This window comes from Lagenorhynchus albirostris, chromosome 3 (assembly GCF_949774975.1).
Source record: "Lagenorhynchus albirostris chromosome 3, mLagAlb1.1, whole genome shotgun sequence".
In the NCBI taxonomy this organism is placed as follows: domain Eukaryota; kingdom Metazoa; phylum Chordata; class Mammalia; order Artiodactyla; family Delphinidae; genus Lagenorhynchus; species Lagenorhynchus albirostris.
In genome coordinates, this window is record NC_083097.1 from 123,390,695 (window position 1) to 123,411,610 (window position 20,916).

Sequence of the window (20,916 nt, forward strand, 5' to 3'; positions counted from 1 at the left end):
ATGATTCCTGCCCATTGTCTACTATGCACCCTGGTGGGGGAACCCTGAGCCAACCAGCAGATAGTTCTTTTAGTTTGTTCAGCAATTTGGTCTTACGCTAAAGCGCAAAAAGTTTCTGGGCGATTTATAACCCACCAAAGAAGTCCTGGACCAAATTGTAGATCCTCATTCTAGCTCTGCTACTTCTAAGTACTGAGAACTTAGCCACAAACAGCTCTTCTGTAAAATAGGAACTACTTGATTAGGCTTAAATGTACAAAAACCTTTTGAAACTTGCAATTAATCATATGAATGTAAAAAATACTACTATTGACATTAACATTCTTTCAACCACATTCGAAAGAAATGTAATGAGTGAGTACTTACTGCAGTCAACATCTTCTACTAAGCCTAGTCTTCTTTTAAAAGTGTGGTCTCAAACTTTACTGGGTATCAGCATCACCTAGGGAGCTTTTCTAAACACTGGGCCCCCATCCTCCGAGCTTCTGCTTCAGTACGCAGAGGTAGGGCCCAGGAATGTGCATTTCTAACACTTTCCCAGGTGATACTGATGCTGCTGGTCTGGGGACTGCACTTGGAGAGCCAGCTGACTCTGAAACATCCTCTACCTTCTACATGAGCATAGCCAATCTTAGGACTGAGTCGGTTAGAACAGCTGCTCAGGCTAACGTAGAGGATCCCATGCCTGGCTGCCCATCTGAATCACCTGTGGAGTTTCTTGTTGTTTCTAATGTGGATGCCTGGCTCTCCCACCAGTCCCACGGCATTGGTGTCCCGGAAGAATGAAGTCCAGGAGTGTGAGTTTCACAAAGTCACTCTGGAGCGTCTGATCATGACAAATAGCAACTTCCTGCCAAATGCTGAGCAAAGCCTTCCACAGCATTATTTCATTTGATCTTCCCAACAACCTCGTGAGAAGATGACTACTATCATCTCAACTTTACAGAGAGGATAAGTCACCTTTTTGAGGTAGCATAGCTGGTTAGTATTAGAGCCGGGACTTGAAGCCAGGCAGTCAGACTCCAGAGAACAGACTCTTAATCATTAAGTCTCCAGGCTCACCTGTTTTGTATCAAACCTTGTGAAACATTGATCCAGTGCTTTGAGCGTGACCCATGGGGAGAAACAGAGAAAGAAAATACTGAAACAACCTATATTATGATAGGGTGATTTCTGGAAATCATCTGTTGGTACCACTTATGCAAGAATACCTTCACTTTCAGCTTGATGAGCGCTACTTTATTAAAATGTCATCAGATATAAACAAAACACTTTTTGCACCACACAAAACCCTGGTGATAAAGACAGTGAGATTAATCGTTAGCGGCAGACTGGATGCTATCAGGGAGCAGAGAGTGCAGTTGGCAGGGGGAGCGTGGTCTGTGGGATATGGAAGACGAATCCCCTCCAGTTACCACCGTATCTCATCACAACCACAGAAGCATGCAAATGGAAATGCCAACACTTCACGATCCTCTCAAAACATATGACTTTCCTGCCAACAGCTGACAGAACAGGCTTATCCTACTTCTGGCTGTGAATGTAAGGACCGTAATACACTTTGTAGGGTGTGCTCCCTTCTGAACTTAAGTGTTAGACCCACACTATACTGCCATGAGTGTGAACACTGCAGAGAGACCCTAGAGATCGTCTAGTCCGCCCATGAATTTTTTTTTTTTTTAAGGGAAACAGGTTCAACACAGGAAAGGAACTGCAAGTGTACGATGTATTGGGAGCAGAATTCAGGGCAGGACCTAAGTCTCCTGGCTCCCAGTCTAGGGCTCTTTCTAGAGCCTCTTTAAAAATAAAACTTGACTTTTCCCTACTTTCCCTTTGTACATTATTTTGTTGGGGACCACTGGGGGACAACCTGAACTATCAGACAAAAAACTACTAATGATATTCAGAAAAACAAGGAGAGAAAGAACTCTTTCTTGGCAAAGAAATAAATATACGCATCCACAGTCATGTCTGCTTTGTATTAACAACATTTGTTTCTTTAAAAAAAAGATGCTGTAAACGCTTGGAAATTTGATACTTCAAATAGTTCTTATCTACCCCGCTCTTGATTCTCACAGGCTGTACCAACTTAAAATGCTGACAACAGGCAAAAATTGCCTAAGTAGAATTTACCAGAGCGTGGGCTCTTAAAGACCAAGGTTAAAACTTTCTGACATTGAACTACAAACTTACAACCAGACGTTAACCTTTCCGTGTTTTGGCACCTGGAGAGTTGCTGGTTTAGACTATATTGGTCTTGAGGATAGGATAATTGACTTTTTACTGTGTGTACCCAATTGCAAATGGCGTACAAGAATTTACAAACTAAGCTTCCAGGTACTATTGATAAAAAAAAAAAAGCGTGGTCTGCCGCTGGGTTGAATGGAACGTAACGTTCTCTGTGGTCCTTCTCCCTCGCAGGGCACGTGCACATCACAGACTTCAACATCGCTACGATGCTACCTGTGGAGATGTGCATCACCACCATGGCCGGCACCAAGCCTTACATGGGTATGGGACCCCTGAGCCGCCATAGCGACTAAGAGGAAGGCTTTTTTATTCATTCCTGTAGACACCATGTACTACGGGTTCAATCATCTGTAGGGCCTTGCAGCTAGAAATGACGAGTCCCCCTCTGACTTTACCTAGAGAGCTTCTAATTTCACAGGTCTGCGGTGAGCCTCAGGCATCTCCTTTTAGCAAGCACCCAGACTGACCTCGATTCAGGACAGTCACGGATTACATGTAAAAACACTATTTTATGAGTTATTAAGGACAGTTTCTACCTACTTCCTGATGAAGAATATTAATAATTAATTCAATAAATATCTACTAATTGCCTCTGTGTACTCAGCACTGTTTCAGGTGCTGGCGGTGCTGCAGGGAGCAAAACATACAAGGTCTCCAGCCCATGGAGCTTACCTTCTAGAAAAGGAGTTAAAAAAAAAAAAAAAGAATCAAACAGAGAAGGTACAGCCATAAGTAGGATGGTAATAAGTGACATAAGTATTATTATAACCATGATTTACATAATCCTGCATAACATGCATAGGGCTGTAAGTTCACAAAGTACCTTCCAGTTATAATTTTGGTTTTAGGTTTATCACAACAATCCCATGAATAAGTCACAGGTGAAATATTGGAACTTGAAATTAAAGGCAAGAGCAATGCCACTTTCTTTCAATATTTCATTCTCTTCCTCATGGAACTGAAGAGAGAATTAGAGAGAGGAAAAGAGAACTGTGCAGGGCCACCTCACTTTCCAAGAGAAAGAAATCATCTGTGGGGAAAAATGAGCCTGATTTTATATGGTATTTGAACAACTGCAAGTTCCTGGCTTCCAATTATCAGTGGGGGGAAGAAGCCTCCTTTGTCCTTCTAAAATAATGGACACGTATAATTCAGCCTATTTTCTTGCCTGAAACCCATGGTACTCAAATGATAAAAAGGGATCTCTGAGACTGCTGGTCCGATGAGTTTATTCCCTAGGTTTCCTGGGTTTCCATATTAAGGGCTACTTGGTTGGAGCCAAATCAGAAAATGTGCATCTGGGTTTTCTAAGCCTGGTTTCCATGGTGAGAGGAGTAAAGGAAGCCCAACTTTGTTTTCTCTCCCCAGTGATTTTAAATACAATATCCGTATAATTTGATTCTCCTAAAGGTTGGCATTTCCAGTCTTTTCACGACATAGAGCTAGGAGATTGGAATCCTGTCAAGTTTCTCTGCACCTCTCCACCCTCACCCTTATAATTAACAGTTACTAATATTTATTGAAAGCATTCTAGGGACCAGACAATGTGTTAAATGTTTTGCATTCATTGACTGATTAAGTTTTTCTCAACAACCCTGTGAGGCAAACTGTAATTATCACCATTTTACAATGAGGAAAATAAGAAGCTAAGTAATTTGCTCAAGATCACATGGCTAATAATTGAAAAAGCCTAGATTTAGAGCAAGCTCGTTCTGACTTTAGAAAACCAAGCTTCTCCCTAAAAGAGAGAGATAGAAATTTAAAAGTTTATGTATTTATGATTCTTAAATAGATGTAAGCCAAATTAGGTAGGCCATACTCTTAGAAATGTTTCTAGTTTTATTTTAAAAAATGAATATCTGACTGTCAACGCTTATATTTTCATCCAGAAGTTATTCTTGCCTTTGATTTTTGGATGGGAATCTTCCTAAGAGGTATCACAGGCGGAAGTCTGCTTTCTCTTTTTAAAAATTATGTTCCCGGGCTTCCCTGGTGGTGCAGTGGTTGAGAGTCTGCCTGCCGCTGCAGGGGACACGGGTTCGTGCCCCGGTCTGGGAAGATCCCACATGCCGCGGAGTGGCTGGGCCCGTGAGCCATGGCCGCTGAGCCTGCGCGTCCGGAGCCTGTGCTCCTCAACGGGAGAGCCCACAACAGTGAGAGGCCCGCGTATTGCAAAAATATATATATATATATGTTCCCAATAATTTGGTAAAATCTACCTAACAGACATTCACCAGCACTCATTTTATAGCATTCCTGCAGAATGTAATTAGCAATTAACCAGAAAGAAAAAAAATTCTAAAAATAAAGAAAACTAGGATGAAATACTGAATGAAGATTATAGGAATATACAACATTTTCTAATGTAAGATGCTTAGCATATTATACAGCAGTTCCTCGACTCTGGCAATAAGAAGATGAGCTGTCTGTCAGTTCTTTTTTTTTTTTTTTTAACATCTTTATTGGCGTATAATTGCTTTACAATGGTGTGTTAGTCTCTGCTTTATAACAAAGTGAATCAGCTATACATATACATATATACCCATATCTCTTCCCTCTTACATCTCCCTCCCTCCCACCCTCCCTATCCCACCCCTTGTCTGTCAGTTCTTAAGCACCTGCACCCAACAAGGAAGTTTTACTTTTTTGAATTCCTCATCTTCTACTCCATGCTCTTTCCAATCAACTCCAATCCCTCCTTCTCCCCATCCGTGGTCTGTGTAAATATCATTCAGATCGCTTCGAGCTTAACCAATTAAAACATTCCTCTTCTCCAAATTAACCAAACCAAACAAACAGATATACTATGGAAAATGCTGATTAAGCAATGGGGAAATTCATCTCTCTACTTGTAGATATTTACGGTTTCCTTCCAGACCTTTATTCTGTATACACACACATTTTTTTAAGTTGGATCATACTGGAGTTTTGCAACCTAAATTTTCACTTTAAAATGTAATAATAGGCATCATATAGTGAGAATCTATTATGTCCCAAGCATTTTGCTAAGTTTTTAACATTATATCATTAAATTTTCAAAGCAACTCAACGAAATATGTTTTCATAGATTAAAAATAATCAGGCCTACAGAGAAAGCGACATGTATAATCACACAGCAAGCAACTGGCAGAGCACAAAGTTAAATCCAAATCGAAAACGTCTCAAGTCTGGAATGCTGATGGTGATGACAACAGAGCAGGAGGGGTAATGGCTGACATTTACTGAGCTCTTCCTATTGGCCAAGCACTGGCCTAAGTGCGCGTGTGACATCATTTAAACTAAAAGCAATTCAGTGAGGGATGCCAGGGTCTAACCCTCCACACGCTGCTGTGCTATCTCTCCGCCTCCTGGCAATAAGTGTGTCTCAGCCAGAACGGAAACCACTACTCTCCGACTTCAGAGCCTGGCTCTGCACAACTGACACTACTTGTTTGTCCAGGCCCATATATATAACTATCGTTTTTAATGTTCACATGCTACAGAATTAGAGGGCTGCATCAAAATCTATTGAACCAATTCTTTATTGTTGAATTTTAGGTTATTTCTCATTTTGAAATATAACTAAATTTATGATAAAAATCCTGTGAGCAGAAATATGTGCTACAACTTATTTCCCGTGATAAATCCCCATTCAAGGAATTTCTGGTCAAAGGGTATATACGTTAATGCATTTCCCTCCTGAAAGTTTGCGTTGATTTCTACTCATTTGCTCTGGAAGCATCTGAGGATATTCACTTCCTTGCATCCTCACCAGGGCTGCGCTGTCAATATCTTAATCTTCACAAAAAAGATAAGTGAAAACGGTACCTCATTATGACATTACAATTGCTTTTAATTCTTTTGTAAGTTGCCTGTTCATGTTCTTTGCCCATTTTCTATTAGAGTGTTAATACATTTTTGTCTATTTCTTATTATGTAAAGAATTCTTGACCTTTATATATAAAGGATATTAAATTCTAATGTATCATGTGTTATAAATATAATTTCCTACTTTTTAGTTGCTGTTCTTATAGCATTATTGACATGAAAACTATGTTCCTAACATCAAACCCTTAGTCATATTCTTTTGTGGTCTATTTTATTTTTTTAAAGGTTATATTCCATTTATAGTTATTATAAAATATTGGCTATATTCCCTGTATTGCACAGTATGTACTTGTAGCTTATTTTATACCTAACAGTAGTTTGTACGTTTTAATCCCCTACCCTTATATTGCCCCTCCCCCCATATTGCCCCTCCTCTCTTCCCTCCCCCCACTGGTAACCACTAGTTTGTTCTCTATAACTGTGAATCTGCTTCTTTTTTGTTACATTCACTCGTTTGTTGTCTTTTTTATTTTTATTTTTTTTAATCTTTTTAACATCTTTATTGGAGTATAATTGCTTGACAATGGTGTGTTAGTTTCTGCTTTATAACAAAATGAATCAGTTACACATATACATATGTCCCCATATCTCTTCCCTCTTGCATCTCCCTCCCTCCCACCCTCCCTATCCCACCCCTCTACGTGGTCACAAAGCACCGAGCTGATCTCCCTGTGCTATGCGGCTGCTTCCCTTCCCACTAGCTATCTATTTTACGTTTGGTAGTGTATACATGTCCATGCCTCTCTCTCGCTTTGTCACAGCTTACCCTTCCCCCTCCCTGTGTCCTCAAGTCCATTCTCTAGTAGGTCTGTGTCTTTATTCCCATTTGCCCCTAGGTTCTTCATGACCTTTTTTTTTTTAAGATTCCATATATATGGGTTAGCATATGGTATTTGTTTTTCTCTTTCTGACTTACTTCGCTCTGTATGACAGACTTTAGGTCCATCCACCTCACTACAAATAGTTCAATTTCATTTCTTTCTATGGCTGAGTAATATTCCATTGTATATATGTGCCACATCTTCTTTATCCATTCATCTGTTGATGGACACTTAGGTTGCTTCCATGTCCTGGCTATTGTAAATAGAGCTGCAATGAACATTTTGGTACATGACTCTTTTTGATGTTGTATTTTTTAGATTCCACATATAAGTGATATTATACAGCATTTGTCTTTCTCTGATTTATTTCACTTAGCATAATACCCTCCAAGTTCATCCATGTTGTTGCAAATGGCAAAATTTCATTCTTTTTTATGGCAGAGTAGTATTCCATGGTATATATCTACCACATCTGCTTTATCCATTCATCTGTTGATGGACACTTAGGTTGCTTCCAGATCTTAAACCATTAGTCTTTTTACTTTATATCTTCTACCTTTGATGATATTCTTGGCAAGATCTTCTTACCTCTAGATTTTAGACATGGTTACCTATATTCTTATTTTTGTTATAGTTTAATTTTTCTTAATCCAGTTATATATGTGGTAAGATATACAGTAAGGATGTGACTTCATTTTTGTTATATTCTTAAATAATTGTTTTGAGACCATGTATCAAATAAGATCCCATACATGCTGATTTGAAACATGTTCATCATAAACTAAGTATTTTTATATACTAGCATCTGTATTCTGTGGCTTTCAAATCAATTATCGTAGCTTTACAATGTGGTTTAACACATGGAATGCAAGTCCCTTTATCCTTTTTCAAAAAACCTTTATTATTCACATATTTTATAGAGGAAATTTAGAATCATTTTTGTAAATTCCATGAATTATTTCTGTTGTACTATATTTATATATCAGTTTTTGTCCCCTTTCTTTATGTCCTGAGCAGAATCTACTGTCCAGTTGCTTTAAAATCTGAAAGCCAAATAATGGAAATCCAAATAGCTAATAAATGTATTAAAGCATGGGCAAGCTTATTAGTAATCAGGGGAATGCCAATTTAAACCACAATGGAAGACCATTACATACCCACTAGATTGGAAAAGTCACAAAGTTAGTTAATGTCAAGAGTGGATAAGGAGGTTGAGCAAAGTCTCATGCGTTGCTAGTCAGAGCGTTAATTGGTACAACCACTGTGGTAAATAGTTTGGCATTATCTAGCATGGGTGAAGATGCACAGCCCATCCCAGAATTTCCCTTCCCAGAAATGTAACCTAAAGACGTGTGGACTTAGAGGAGTCTTACATGTGCAGGAATGTTCATGAGAGCATTATTCAAAATACTCCAAATTGAAAACAGTCCAAATGGCTATTAAAAGTAGGAAAGGAGGTAAATGACAGTGTATTCATATGGCTTTGAATGTGAACAAACTACGTGCAGCAAGTTGGATAAATTTTATACACATAATGTTGAACAAGAAAAGCAAGTCACCGAAGAAAACGAGCAGTAAGATTTAACACACACACACACACACCCATGTTATATATATATATGCACAAATACATATACATATGTTATACACACATCTGTTATATATACATAATGTCATATACACATATATATATACACAACATACATATAACATATGTATTACTAAAATAGGCAAAACTAAGGTGTTGCTTAGAAATGCAAACGCAGGTAGTAAATCTATGTAGAAAGGCAAGAAGAAAATTACCGACAGAAATTCAGGATAGTGGTTACTTCTATGGTTGTAAACAGGACAGGACCCAGTGGTGGAATCAAGATTCTATATTGTGCCCTGTGTAAGGTTACATGGCCATTTACTTATAAATGCTTGTTAATTTTTCTTTTATGTTATATTTACTTTTCTGAATGGAAGTATGGAAATATTTTAAGAACTAAATGAAATACTCAATGTCTTTTTTGAAGGAAACTTAGTCCCTCTCCACCTCTATTTGTACCATCTCAGGAGCAAGGAGTCCTCCTGCAGGGTTGATGGAAGCCCTCAGCATCTCCCTGCCCTGACTTTTCAGCTCTTTGAGGGCTCAAAGAATTACCCATCTGTTATGCTTTTGTATGTTGCCATCATGTTTTTTCTTAGTGTTCTTCCAAAATTCCTTAATGCCTAGCATACCATGAATATTTGTTGAATGAATGAATGCATATTCAAGTATCTTCATGCCGGAAAACAGTAAGTAGAAGAGGATTCTACTCATATAAACTCCAAGGGTGGTCCAAGATGACAGAATACACAGCTTTCATAGAGTGATGTTTATGCTGGTGGATAATTTCTTAGCACAGTTGTCTGTTTATCCCTCAAAGTTCTCTGCAGCTTCTCTGAGATATCTGTCACCTGGAGGGACTACGTCATCTACAGATGACTTGCTGTGAGATACTGATAAGGGAAAGCAGAAGTATAGCCCACTCCATCCAGTCTGTGGGAGCACCGTGGGTTCAGGACCATTATCTCCCAAACTGCACGGGGAGCTGTGACTTGCAGAAAGAATGCAGTGACGCATGAAAGGTGAACCCACCAGGGAATGAAGCTTCCTTAGTTCCGCTACGGCGGGCTTTTATAGTCTGGGTCAACCCCAGACGTTGGGATGTCAACATTGTACCTCTCTAATTGGATGTTGCCCACAGGATTTTCCTTGAAATTGAGTGCACCAGGCAGGGCAAACCTGTATGCAGGTCCCACATCACACCAATTTCCTTTGTCCAGAGCCAGCACCTTACTACCAGAGGCTTGGGTCAAGTGTGCAACTTTTGGCTAGGTAAAATTCCCATTATTATGGATGTTTGCCTCTCTAGAAGAGTGCCTAGTTTTTTGAGTCCTTTCCAGGTGCCAGACACTGTGCTGAGATTTTGGCATGCATTATTATCTCATTTAGCTTCTCACCTCTGTAGGAACTGCCTTCTCATTGTTCTGATTTTGCTGATGAAGATTCTCAAGCTCAGCCCACTGACTCGTTTAAGGTTACAATAAGTGGTGAAGGCAGTTGGTGAACACAGACAGCCTGGTTCCAGCTAATGTTTGCAACCAGGGCTTGATTGATTGGTTCAGTATTGTTCCTTCTTTTAACCAGTTTCTGTTGAGTGACACTAGATGCCAGATTCGGTACTGGACAAGCAAACAGAGAAGAGACCTGCCCTTGCTTTGTACTTCATTTTCCCCACTCCATCCCTCAGGAGTTAGATACATTCTTGGAAGGGTGAGTAGAAGGTAGAAGGTTCTCAGTGTGTTAGAGAACACATAACTAGGCATCTCCACTGGGGTAAGATTGACTGAGGTTCTGCCTTCCACTGGAGCCAATTCACAGAACTATGGGACAAAGGGTCAATGCCCCACAAGTGATGGAAAACCGTGTCTCTCTCAGAGTGCCCCACCCTTTCTCCTCTCCCTCAGCCCCAGTACAGGCTGCAAATGCTGCCTTTGCCTCTTCCAGATGACTCTGAGATGGAGAGTCAATCCCATGTAGTTGCAGCTAAATTCTGAACAATGTTTGCAGCAGTAATACAAATTTACGTCCTGATCACAACCCTTCCAAATCAAGACAATGAATATAACCTCTTCTCAGCCTTCCTGCTTTCAGAGTCAGCCACACATTTGAGGCCTGATGGGATCCAAGTTTTCATAGGTGCATGCTCTAAGTCAGAGAAGAATTTGTCCATTAAGGGCTGTGTATGCCTGTGTGTGTTGGTGATGAATGAGAAAGACTAGAAAATTAGAAACTTTTGCCTGCAGTGAGCAATCTAGCAATGGATGATAAACACACATAAAAGTGTTGGTACACTTTTCCCTGGTAATTCGCCTTTGGAGGAACATGTTGGGAAGATAGATTTGTTAATGTCTCAGGGAGTAAAACTGACCTAACTCTTCTGTGTTTTTCAGCACCTGAGATGTTCAACTCCAGAAGAGAAGCAGGTTATTCCTTTGCTGTTGACTGGTGGTCACTGGGAGTGACAGCATATGAGCTGTTGAGAGGCCGGGTACAGTAGAATTACATTTCTCTTTAGTTACTCTTCCAGCAAGTTTCATTTTTACAGTGAAAGGATTGATTTTTTTTTTTTTTTTTGCCAAAAGTCAAGTAGTTTGTTTCAGAGATGAAAGCAACAATGCCATGTGATGCTGGTAACAACCCTTGGGATTTCCGCCCATAATTAATTCACTCTCCTACATATGGGGCCAAGCATGTGAGTTGACATTAAATTATGCAGATAAAATTAAATGAATTATAGGGATATTATTAACTCCCAGAGAGGGAAAATCAATATATGTCACTCCGTATCTTATATAAATATATTTGTTTGTTTAAAGAAAATAATTTTGCAGTCAGAGTCCAGGGCTCTGATTCAGTGTGAATTATTAATACAACACAATTCATGCCCTGTCTTGTTGGATTCCTGTCTTTCATTTGCCTCTTGAGTTCTGGGTTCAGTGGCAAATTAGAGTAGTTTCCTTTTAGAAGAAACATTTCTTAAACTAAGAAAATGCCTAGGAAGAATTTTGCTAAGAAAAGATTTTTTTCTCCCTCCCATATTATTGTACCTCGTGGTAGTTCCCTGTGATTTGATGTAACTGACAATGTATTAACACTGTCAGATTCATTTTTCTTTTCGTTTTCTGCTTAGAAAAGGTGAAGCGTAGTTACTGTCTGGTTGCTGAATTCATATCTACGTATATAAATTCGGGGTTATCAGCTATAGTGACTATGTTACACTTACATCCTCAGATCTCATTCGGCTCACAACTGAAAGTGTGTACCCTTTTACCAACCTCTCCCTATTTTCCCCACCCTCAACCTCTGGCAACTATTCTACTCTCTGTCTCTATGTGTTTGAATTTTTTTTTTTAAGATTCCACGTGTAAGTGATACGATGCAGTTATTTGGCTTCTCTGTCTGACTTGTTTCAGTTTGTGTATTGGACTCAAGGTCTGTCCATGTCGCTGCAAAGGCAGGATTTCCTTTTTTATGGCTGAATAATATTCCATTCATATATATTGTATATGGATATGTATTATATATGTTATGTATAATATTCCATTATTCATTTATAATTTATCCATATATAATGATATGATATGTAAATATATAATACCATATATAAGTATATATTATAAATATATGTATATATGTGGGTGTATAAATATATATATGTATATCATGTACACACACGTCTTTATTCGTTCATCTGCTGATGGATATTTATGCTGTTTCTGTGCCTTGGCTATTGTGAATAATGCTGCAATGAACATGGGAATGCAGATTCTTTTTTGTAAAGCACAGATATAACTTCATGTTAAAAAAAAATGCTGTTACTCCCTAATGCCTCGTATATTCACAAACACACACACACCCTTCACCTGCCTTACCCACCCCTCTTCTCCCCGACACTCTTCAGACACCTTAGCTTGGCATTCTTTGCCCGTTAGAATCATATTAACTTTTCAGATTTTGCTTCAATATGAATGACCCTGACTCTTCACAAACTCACTTCAGCCTCTTTGGACTCCCTCCTGTCTCGAGGCATCCCTTGGAGCTCTTTTCCTCTTGTTCCTTTGCCTATAAAGGTATTTCCTAAGATAAGCCCTGGCCTTTGTTTAAAAAAATCACTCTTTGAATAAGTTTGGAAATTGCTAAATTAAGTTTGAGTAAAGTTAAGGATGTGTCTTAATTGTAGAACAGAATCCTTATATCTCATGTATATTGATCATTTCTAAGAAAGGACAGACTTAGAAAATTCTCAATTAATAAATTAAAAACTCATTTGACCTTCCAATCTCATCTTCTAGAATTAACAGCTTGTATTTACTTCCAAACCTTTTCTGATTTTATAAGGGTAACATTTTCACATACATGCGCATATACATAGTTACTGTTGTTTCAGTAAAAAGAGAATTATGCTTTAACCTGTTGAGACTTTTTTTTTCCACTTAAAATAAAATGTAGAACTTTCTACATCAGAACACGTAAATCTATTTTACATTTTAGGATTAAATCTATTTCGCAAATGTATCACCCTTGTAAATTTTTCCAGATATATCTTTTTTTTTTTTTTTTTTTTTTTTTGCGGTACGCGGTCCTCTCACTGCTGTGGCCTCTCCCGTTGCGGAGCACAGGCTCCGGACGCGCAGGCTCAGCGGCCATGGCTCACGGGCCCAGCCGCTCCGCAGCGTGTGGGATCCTCCCGGACCGGGGCACGAACCCGTGTCCCCTGCATCGGCAGGCGGACTCTCAACCGCTGCGCCACCTGGGGAGCCCCAGATATATCTATTTTTATGGTTTTAATCTCTTCTATATCATCAGACTGTAAATTTATTAAAGGTGGAGCCAGTGTTTTATACAGTTTAGTACTTTCCACAATATTTAGCTTTCAACAGGTACATAACAAATGCTTGTTGAAAGTACAGAGGAACAAGTCACTACAAAACGATTCTGACACATTCTCACAAAGAACCACCAAGGAGCCTGCATGTAATTATGTTTCAAAATATAGCTAATCTGAAGAAATGAAATACCAACATTTAATTACAACTGGCAACACAACTAAACCACAGAGGAAGGGTGCTAAACAATCATTTCCTCCACATTTACAAATTGTGATTAACAGAAAAATATATGCTTCAAAGGGAAATGTGCCTGAAACTTCCCTTTGGTGTCTGATCTTGTCCTGACCATGGTCCCATAGCCCTTAAGCTGCTTTGTCACCTCTCTGTGTCCCCGCTTGCACTGCCATTGTAAAGGCAAGGTCCACGTCTTCTCTAATTTTGTATTGTCCATAGTATTAGCTTATGATAGGGAAGTACGTCGTTTTGCACTAATTGTACATCCTTGGCTGTAGCTCTTTTGCTTTTGTACTCCTGAAATAAGACTATAATCACAACACCTCACTGTGTCCCATCTAACGTTTTACCTTTTCCACCTTGGTTATTTTTTATATTCTCATTCTTAACTTATATGCTGCCCTAAAACTGTCTGCTATATCCTGTCAGTGCACACTGTAATTTTTCTTTATAGCATGTATTCCATTGATGTGTGTTTGTGTGTGTGTGTGTGTGTGTACAGTCTCTCTTATTATTTATGGTTTTGCTGAGTAGACTGTAGGCTCTACCACTGTAGAAATCCCATCTGTCCTGTCTTCATTGTATCCCCAGGGCCCAGCAGAGGTGCAGGACATGGTAGGCGTTCAATCAATATTTGGTAAATGAATAAGTATAAAGCTCTGGTTGCTGATGGCTTGATGTGGATTTTAAAGTTTGGAACTAGAAACATACATTACTGTATAAGACAAAGGTAATTTGACTGTTTTGAACAAGTCGACAGAGCATGAGGATTTAAATATATGTATATTATATTCAGTCATATGGCCTAAAGTAAATGAAAAAAACCACAACATACTTAAGCCATTTGCTTGCGGCATTTGTTAGTTTCTTTATTAGTTTATCAAAGCATTTTGTGTTTTTAGATGTCTCAAAAGCAGGTTTCGAGACATCAATGAATTAAAGAAAATTAGAAAAAAGAAAAAATATATGTGCACATACATATAACCCGGGAAACTTGGTGTGCCAACCTGCCCCAGCTCTTAATGGTAAACATGCAGTGAATCACATGTAGTGACCCACAGTGCCCTTGGCTTGCAAACAGTCAATAAACATTGATGACGCTGATAAGGTACCCGGCACTCTTTTTCTGATAGAGTTACAAGGGTTATTTCCACTGTATCATTACTCAGACAAATGAATTAACTATGGTCCTTTATTCAGTCTTGAGGGAAGAAAATATGCAGCAGGGGTTTTTAAACCTTGCATTAAAAAAATAAAGTTTGGTCAATCTCCCTTTTAGGGAGTCAACCCCTAGCACTTCCTGGTTCCCTGGGTAACTGCGGTTGACATGCCATGCATAGACTTAAGCCTTCCTTCACATCACCTTTGTTGATAACTCATCTCGCTGTTCATTATTTACATTTATAGCCACCATCCTTTTTACCTTTATGTCAATAATCATATCTCTCCTGTATTATGTCTAATATATATTAGCCACTCTATTGAGAACTTTACATGTACTATGTCATTTAATTTTCCCAACACTCCCCTAAGGTGGTTCATTTTACAGAAGTAACTTCATCTTACAGATGAAGGAATTGAAACTCAAATTGACTGACCCAGTTTAGCACTCAAATCCTTTTGCCTTCAGAGCTCCAACACTTAATTACATTATGTTACCTTTTAATAATGATTTACAACAAGGAAGAAATTAAACTCCTCCATTTCTCCCAATTTAGTTGGGAGAAATCGGTCCACGGTCATTTATTATCTCGAAAGAGTCAGGCACTTGATAAATGTACATATCCATATTCACTGTCCTATTGTTGGTTAATCTAATATGAAAATTGTGTTCATTCAACAAACATGTAATGAGCACTCACTAGGTGCTAGGTCCCATGGGCAAAAATGTGAAGATGGTAAAATCTCCAGCTTTAAGTAGCTCACTTCACACAAAGAGAGACAATCCCAGGGTGAATCCTTTATGAAACAGAGAAATCAATGTAGGTAAAGGCTGCCCTCTAGTGGATATCTGTGAAAATTATAACAAAGCCACCGTTTTGTTTAATTTCTTTTTCCCCCAAGTTAGGACTATAGAAGAATCTGGTTCTCTCAGAGGTAAAAATACTTTTGCCTCATCACAAAATTCTCCACCCCACTCCGTAGTACTAGCAGCTCATAGCATTTGGGACTGGGGTTGAAGTCTTCTGGGTAACCTTCTAACCTGAGCTTAGTCATTATGATTCGAAGAAGTAAAAAGAGGTGTGTGTATGGCCAAACTCTGAATCTCTTTATAATCAACACTTAAATAACAATTTTTAAAATTTCCATTTACTGAGCGCTTGTCCAGTGTTTTAGGTAAATACTTACGTTAGTTAACCTTACAAAACAGTTCCAAACTGACATCTCAGGCGTGGATTTAGCCCACAGAAATGTTTCCTTTGACCCAGAGGGTTACCAACTTTTAAAAATTCCAAGATTTCACAAGGATGTATAGATTTCTGGTACACTTTTTTAAAAGTAGGAAATCTGGCAACCGTGGACCACATATGCATGTGGCAACACAACAATTGGCTGGAGGGGATTAGAAAATGCTATTTAGATTTTACTAGTTGAAAATTTAGCTTGGAAGCATTTGCAAATGAACATTTTTTCTTTTACCCTTTAAAAATGAAGACTCTTACTTCTCTCCCTTAAGAGACCGTATCACATTCGCTCCAGTACTTCCAGCAAGGAAATTGCACACATGTTTGAGACGGCGCTTGTGACTTACCCTTCTGCCTGGTCACAGGAAATGGTGTCACTTCTTAAAAAGGTAAGAAGGACAAATGCATGACAAAAGGAAGTGATAAAATGAAGCACATGCTCTGGTTTGAAGTTAAAAGTTAAGTTACAATATTGGAGGCAGTCACGATAAATACATTTCCAGAGTGGGTTTTGCAGCTAAGAGCTTTCAAATACATGGCTTCATTAATAAGGTGACACACACGTCCTCTTAAATGTCCCAAAGACATCTCAAACTCCATGTGCCAAATGGAATTCTTGAACTCATTATTTCCTGGACTTTCTCCAGCGTTCCTGCTCTGGCATCTCCGTCCACCCGCTAATATAAGCCAGAACCAGAAATCATTCATCATCCGCATACCCAGTTCATCACCATGTTCATATCTGACCTTTTAAATGTCTTCTGGATCTGTCACTTCTCTCCATCTATCTTCCTAGTCCTACTGCCATCAAGTCTTGCCTTTTCACTGGTTTGCCCCTGTACACTTTTATACACTCCATTCTCTTCTCTGCTGTGCCCCATAGGGATCTGTTCAATGCAAAGTTTACTGCCTTCCCATTGTTCTTAGAATAAAGATCAAAATTATTTATATGGTATAAAGGTTCTAACTACCCCTCAAGTCTTATTTTGGACTGTTGTCCCCCTTTTGACTACAAACTGCTTTGAGCTGCTTTTCTCTCCTCTTTGCCTTCCCCCTCCTCACCCTCATATATCATTCTCTAACCACAGGGCCTTTGCACATGCTAGTCTCACTGCCTAGAACATTGCTCCCATCCCCAGCTCTTCCAGCTCCCTCCTTTAGGTCAGTACTACTAATGTGATTCACTGACTGGTTCAAGTCCACGAATTACTTCCAACAGGTCCATAACATGTACAGAAATTGAGAGAAGTATTTTAAAACTTTTATAGCAACTTGATACCTCTGATACCTCAAAGCACATCGTCAATGGACTCATCTCACTGAATAGGGTCCAAGCCTATGCAGTGATGTTGAACTCAAATCACAAGTTGCACACAGTGTGGTGTTCTACACCAGCCATGCACAGTAACACCACATAGACTTCAGTGGGTTGGAAATTAAACCAAACAAACAAAGAGAAATAACTGGCCCTTCTGCATAGTTTGAGAAACACAGCTTTAGATCTCAGCTCACGTATCACTTCCTCTGGGAGCCTCCCTCTGTTTTCAGATCACACAGCACGAACTTTCCTTCATCATATTTTTCACACTTTTAAATTATACATTGCACGTGTGTGACTCTTGGGTTAATGACCATTGTTCTTTAAGCTGCATGAGGGAAGGACCACGTCTGACTTGTTCATGGTGTCCTCAGCACTTAACAGAGTATGACAGGTGGTAGACTTTGGTATTTAAATTAATGAGGTCCACAGTTTTCCTCAGCTTTTCAAGGTGCCTGTGTTCACCAGAAAGATTAAGGACAGCTGTAGTGAGAGCTCAGTCACGTGTAGTGAATAATTATGTGAAAGAAAGAATGAGGAGCCTAAGAGGATGAGCTTGGCTTTTTTCTGAAGAGAGAAAATTGCCCAGGTTGTAACTGGTCAAGGAAAAGAGCTTTGGGGGCTAAGAATTCAAAACCTATGTCTCTTGTCTATGGGTCCAGTGTTCTGTTTTGGAATAGGGATATTACCGTTGGTGATGTCAAAGATAAAGAATGGGGGCGGGGGTCATTTTCCTTAGTTCCAAGACAGCGCTATTATCCCAAAAGTGCACACTGATGACCCATGGCTGTCACCTCCAGGCCCATTCTCAAGTGGAACTGCTATTTTCCATTTGAGCCACAGGACTGAGTGATGTTGGCTCTGGAGTGGTTAAAGGGGAAAAATTCTTTAATCCCAGCTCATAAAACCCAGAACTATCACAGCAACCTTAGTTACATCTTATCTGTGTCACCCCAGTATATTTTGATTAGTGGTAAAAACTGCTAAATTTTCTAGTGTGAAATAAATTTCATTTGTTAAAACCAATGTACATTTTCCACGTAAGAAGAACAGACCTTCTCTTCGTCACTTTATATACATGGCTTGATTTAATCGTAGCTAAACCTTATGAAATAGCTTATTATCCCTTTTTTACAGTTGGGTAAACTGAGGTTTAGAGAACAAACTTGCCCATCATTACTAAGTTGGGGAATCAGTAATCACACATAAGTTTGACTCAGTAGGACAAGCTATTTTCACTCACCACGTTGCAACTTACAAAAACCAACTTACAATTCATTCTGACCACTCATCTATATTATTTGTTTATGGGGCTAAGAAAGGAGAACTCTACTTGTTTCCTTCAATCCTATACTTGGAAATATTCATAGGGAATCTGTATGCTTTTTTGCACTCCAAGTTTTGACCTTCCTCATGATCTTGGTGTTTGTATTCCATTGGCAGCTACTGGAACCGAATCCAGACCAACGATTTTCCCATTTGTCTGATGTTCAAAACTTCCCATATATGAATGATATGAACTGGGACGCAGTTTTGCAGAAGAGGCTCATTCCAGGATTTATTCCTAACGTGAGTCAATCTTAACAAACCCATAGTAACACTCATTCAATGCACATTAACTCTGTGCCAGATATGCACATGGTCTCATTAGATAACGCGCCAATGTTGTAAGACAGCCCAGATTTCTATTTTACAGATGAGAAAACTGAGGCACACACAGGGTAGATTGGCCACCAAAGTCACACAGCTGGGTTGGGATTCTAATCTAGATCTATGTTGGGAGTTCCAGCTGCTAACCACGTTTTGTGGCTTGCTTTTTTTTTTTTTTTTTTTTTTTTTTTTTTGCGGTACGCGGACCTCTCACTGTTGTGGCCTCTCCCGTTGCGGGGCACAGGCTCCGGACGCGCAGGCTCAGCGGCCATGGCTCACGGGCCCAGCCGCTCCGCGGCATGTGGGATCCTCCCAGACCAAGGCACAAACCCGTGTCCCCTGCATCGGCAGGCGGGCTCTCAACCACTGCGCCACCAGGGAAGCCCCTGTGGCTTACTTTTAATGGAAAGAAGTCCTAATCCTACAAACAGTCATTTCTGGGAATCTGCCAATTAAAAAAAAAAGTTTTCTCTGATTCCAAAGATACAGAAATTTGTATCCAAGGAGTTCTGAGTCAAAGGACTGACAGCTGCTGGGGATGGGGTGGGGTATTTATCTTTACCATGCACCCCTCTTCCTCTGGTAGTTCTATGCTGGACCAATATTCACAATGACGAATAGCCAAAGCGAAATAATTCCCACCGTCTATACCCGGCCAAGGCATCTGTGGCCTCCCGCAGTCGGTTGGTAAAAGCCAGACCCAGAAGCTCCGGCCAAGGGACCAAGTGAGCGCTCTGACTCCCCTCTCTCCCCACAGCCTGATTTTGCACATTCAGTTGTCAGCAGATTGGCAGAATAACAAGCTCATGGAGCAGCAGCGGGGTGGGGTCCTACCTGGCCACCCTCCAGGGTCCAGCAGGGGCCGCTTGCACCGTGGGTGATGCGTGACGCCGTGGAGACCTAGGCACCTTTCCTGTTGTTTCTGCTCTGCCACGCACCCTGCAATGAGCGCTGCCTCGAGAGACCTTCTACCTAGACTTCTGACTTAATTGTGAATCTGAATCATCTGGGCAGCTCGTTAAACATGCAATTTCCTGGCCCTCGTGTTCAGAAACATTAATTCTCCAGGTCTGGTTGGGGAAACTGGGAATCAACTCAGGTGATTCTGATCTACCCTTGGACCCACTTCAAGAAACAGCCCCAAAGGCAAACTTTAGAAAAATAATTATAATAGGATTTCCTTTCTAACTCATGGAAGGCTCCTTGGGAGTTTAGAAAAATATACAAAATCAAAGAACATGAAAAGCAAGGTTGGCAATAAATTATTTCAAACTTCAAGTGGGACTCCGAGCTGGTTATTCTTGGACTGCTCCTGCAGGAGGGAGTGTTATTCTCCTTATCCGGTTGGGTCTAGTTTTTAGAAAGATACAGGTATCTAAGGAGTGAGTCAACCTGTCTTCCTTGCAGAAAGGCAGGCTGAATTGCGACCCCACCTTTGAGCTCGAAGAAATGATTCTGGAGTCCAAGCCTCTTCACAAGAAAAAGAAGCGCCTGGCCAAGAAGGAGAAGGAATTGAGGAAATGTGATTCCTCCCAGGTAAGCAGTCCTCTCAGACCCAGGGTCGTGGGAATCTTCGTGGCAGCTGCAATTCGTGGGAGAGCTTCTGGTGGGCAGCCATCCCACGAGAACTGGCTGCTTCATGAATGTGAGGCGGAGCTGAACACCCCAGCTTCTGAAAGGGCAGCTCTGGGGGGGTCCCAGCAGCAACATTTCACAGGTGGACTTCCTCCCTAGGTTTCTGCCATTAACTTGATTCCCTTACTGCCCTCTCCCAGCTCTCAATTCAAACTTTGCAATCGCCTGGGAGAAAATCGAATTGGCCAAGCCTAGGTCAGGTGACCATCCCTAAAATGATGGAAATGGGCTGGTTCTAAAGGACACACATGGTGGCTGTTTTGGGCCACACTCCAAGGACTCACTGGGAGCAGCAGACCCTAGACGGGGGTGTCTG

General features: G+C 40.1%; 2 protein-coding genes across 6 annotated transcripts in view; one reads left to right on the forward strand and one right to left on the reverse strand.

Moving 5' to 3' along the window:
• PPP2R2B (protein phosphatase 2 regulatory subunit Bbeta) overlaps positions 1–19,896 on the reverse strand; it is a 677,687-nt gene extending 657,791 nt beyond the window's left edge. For 2 of the 5 annotated variants that reach the window (XM_060146455.1, XM_060146453.1), the window contains exon 1: positions 19,800–19,896. The gene's annotated coding sequence lies outside the window, so the exon portion shown is untranslated. The remainder of the gene's footprint in view (positions 1–19,799) is intronic. The other 3 variants (XM_060146461.1, XM_060146460.1, XM_060146459.1) reach the window with 3 other exon arrangements.
• STK32A (serine/threonine kinase 32A) overlaps positions 1–20,916 on the forward strand; it is an 84,867-nt gene that overhangs the window by 57,319 nt on the left and 6,632 nt on the right. Inside the window, exons 4-8 of the mRNA XM_060146462.1 lie at positions 2,422–2,511; positions 10,920–11,017; positions 16,270–16,386; positions 18,759–18,884; positions 20,373–20,501. Coding sequence (XP_060002445.1) covers positions 2,422–2,511; positions 10,920–11,017; positions 16,270–16,386; positions 18,759–18,884; positions 20,373–20,501 — 560 coding nt within the window. The remainder of the gene's footprint in view (positions 1–2,421; positions 2,512–10,919; positions 11,018–16,269; positions 16,387–18,758; positions 18,885–20,372; positions 20,502–20,916) is intronic.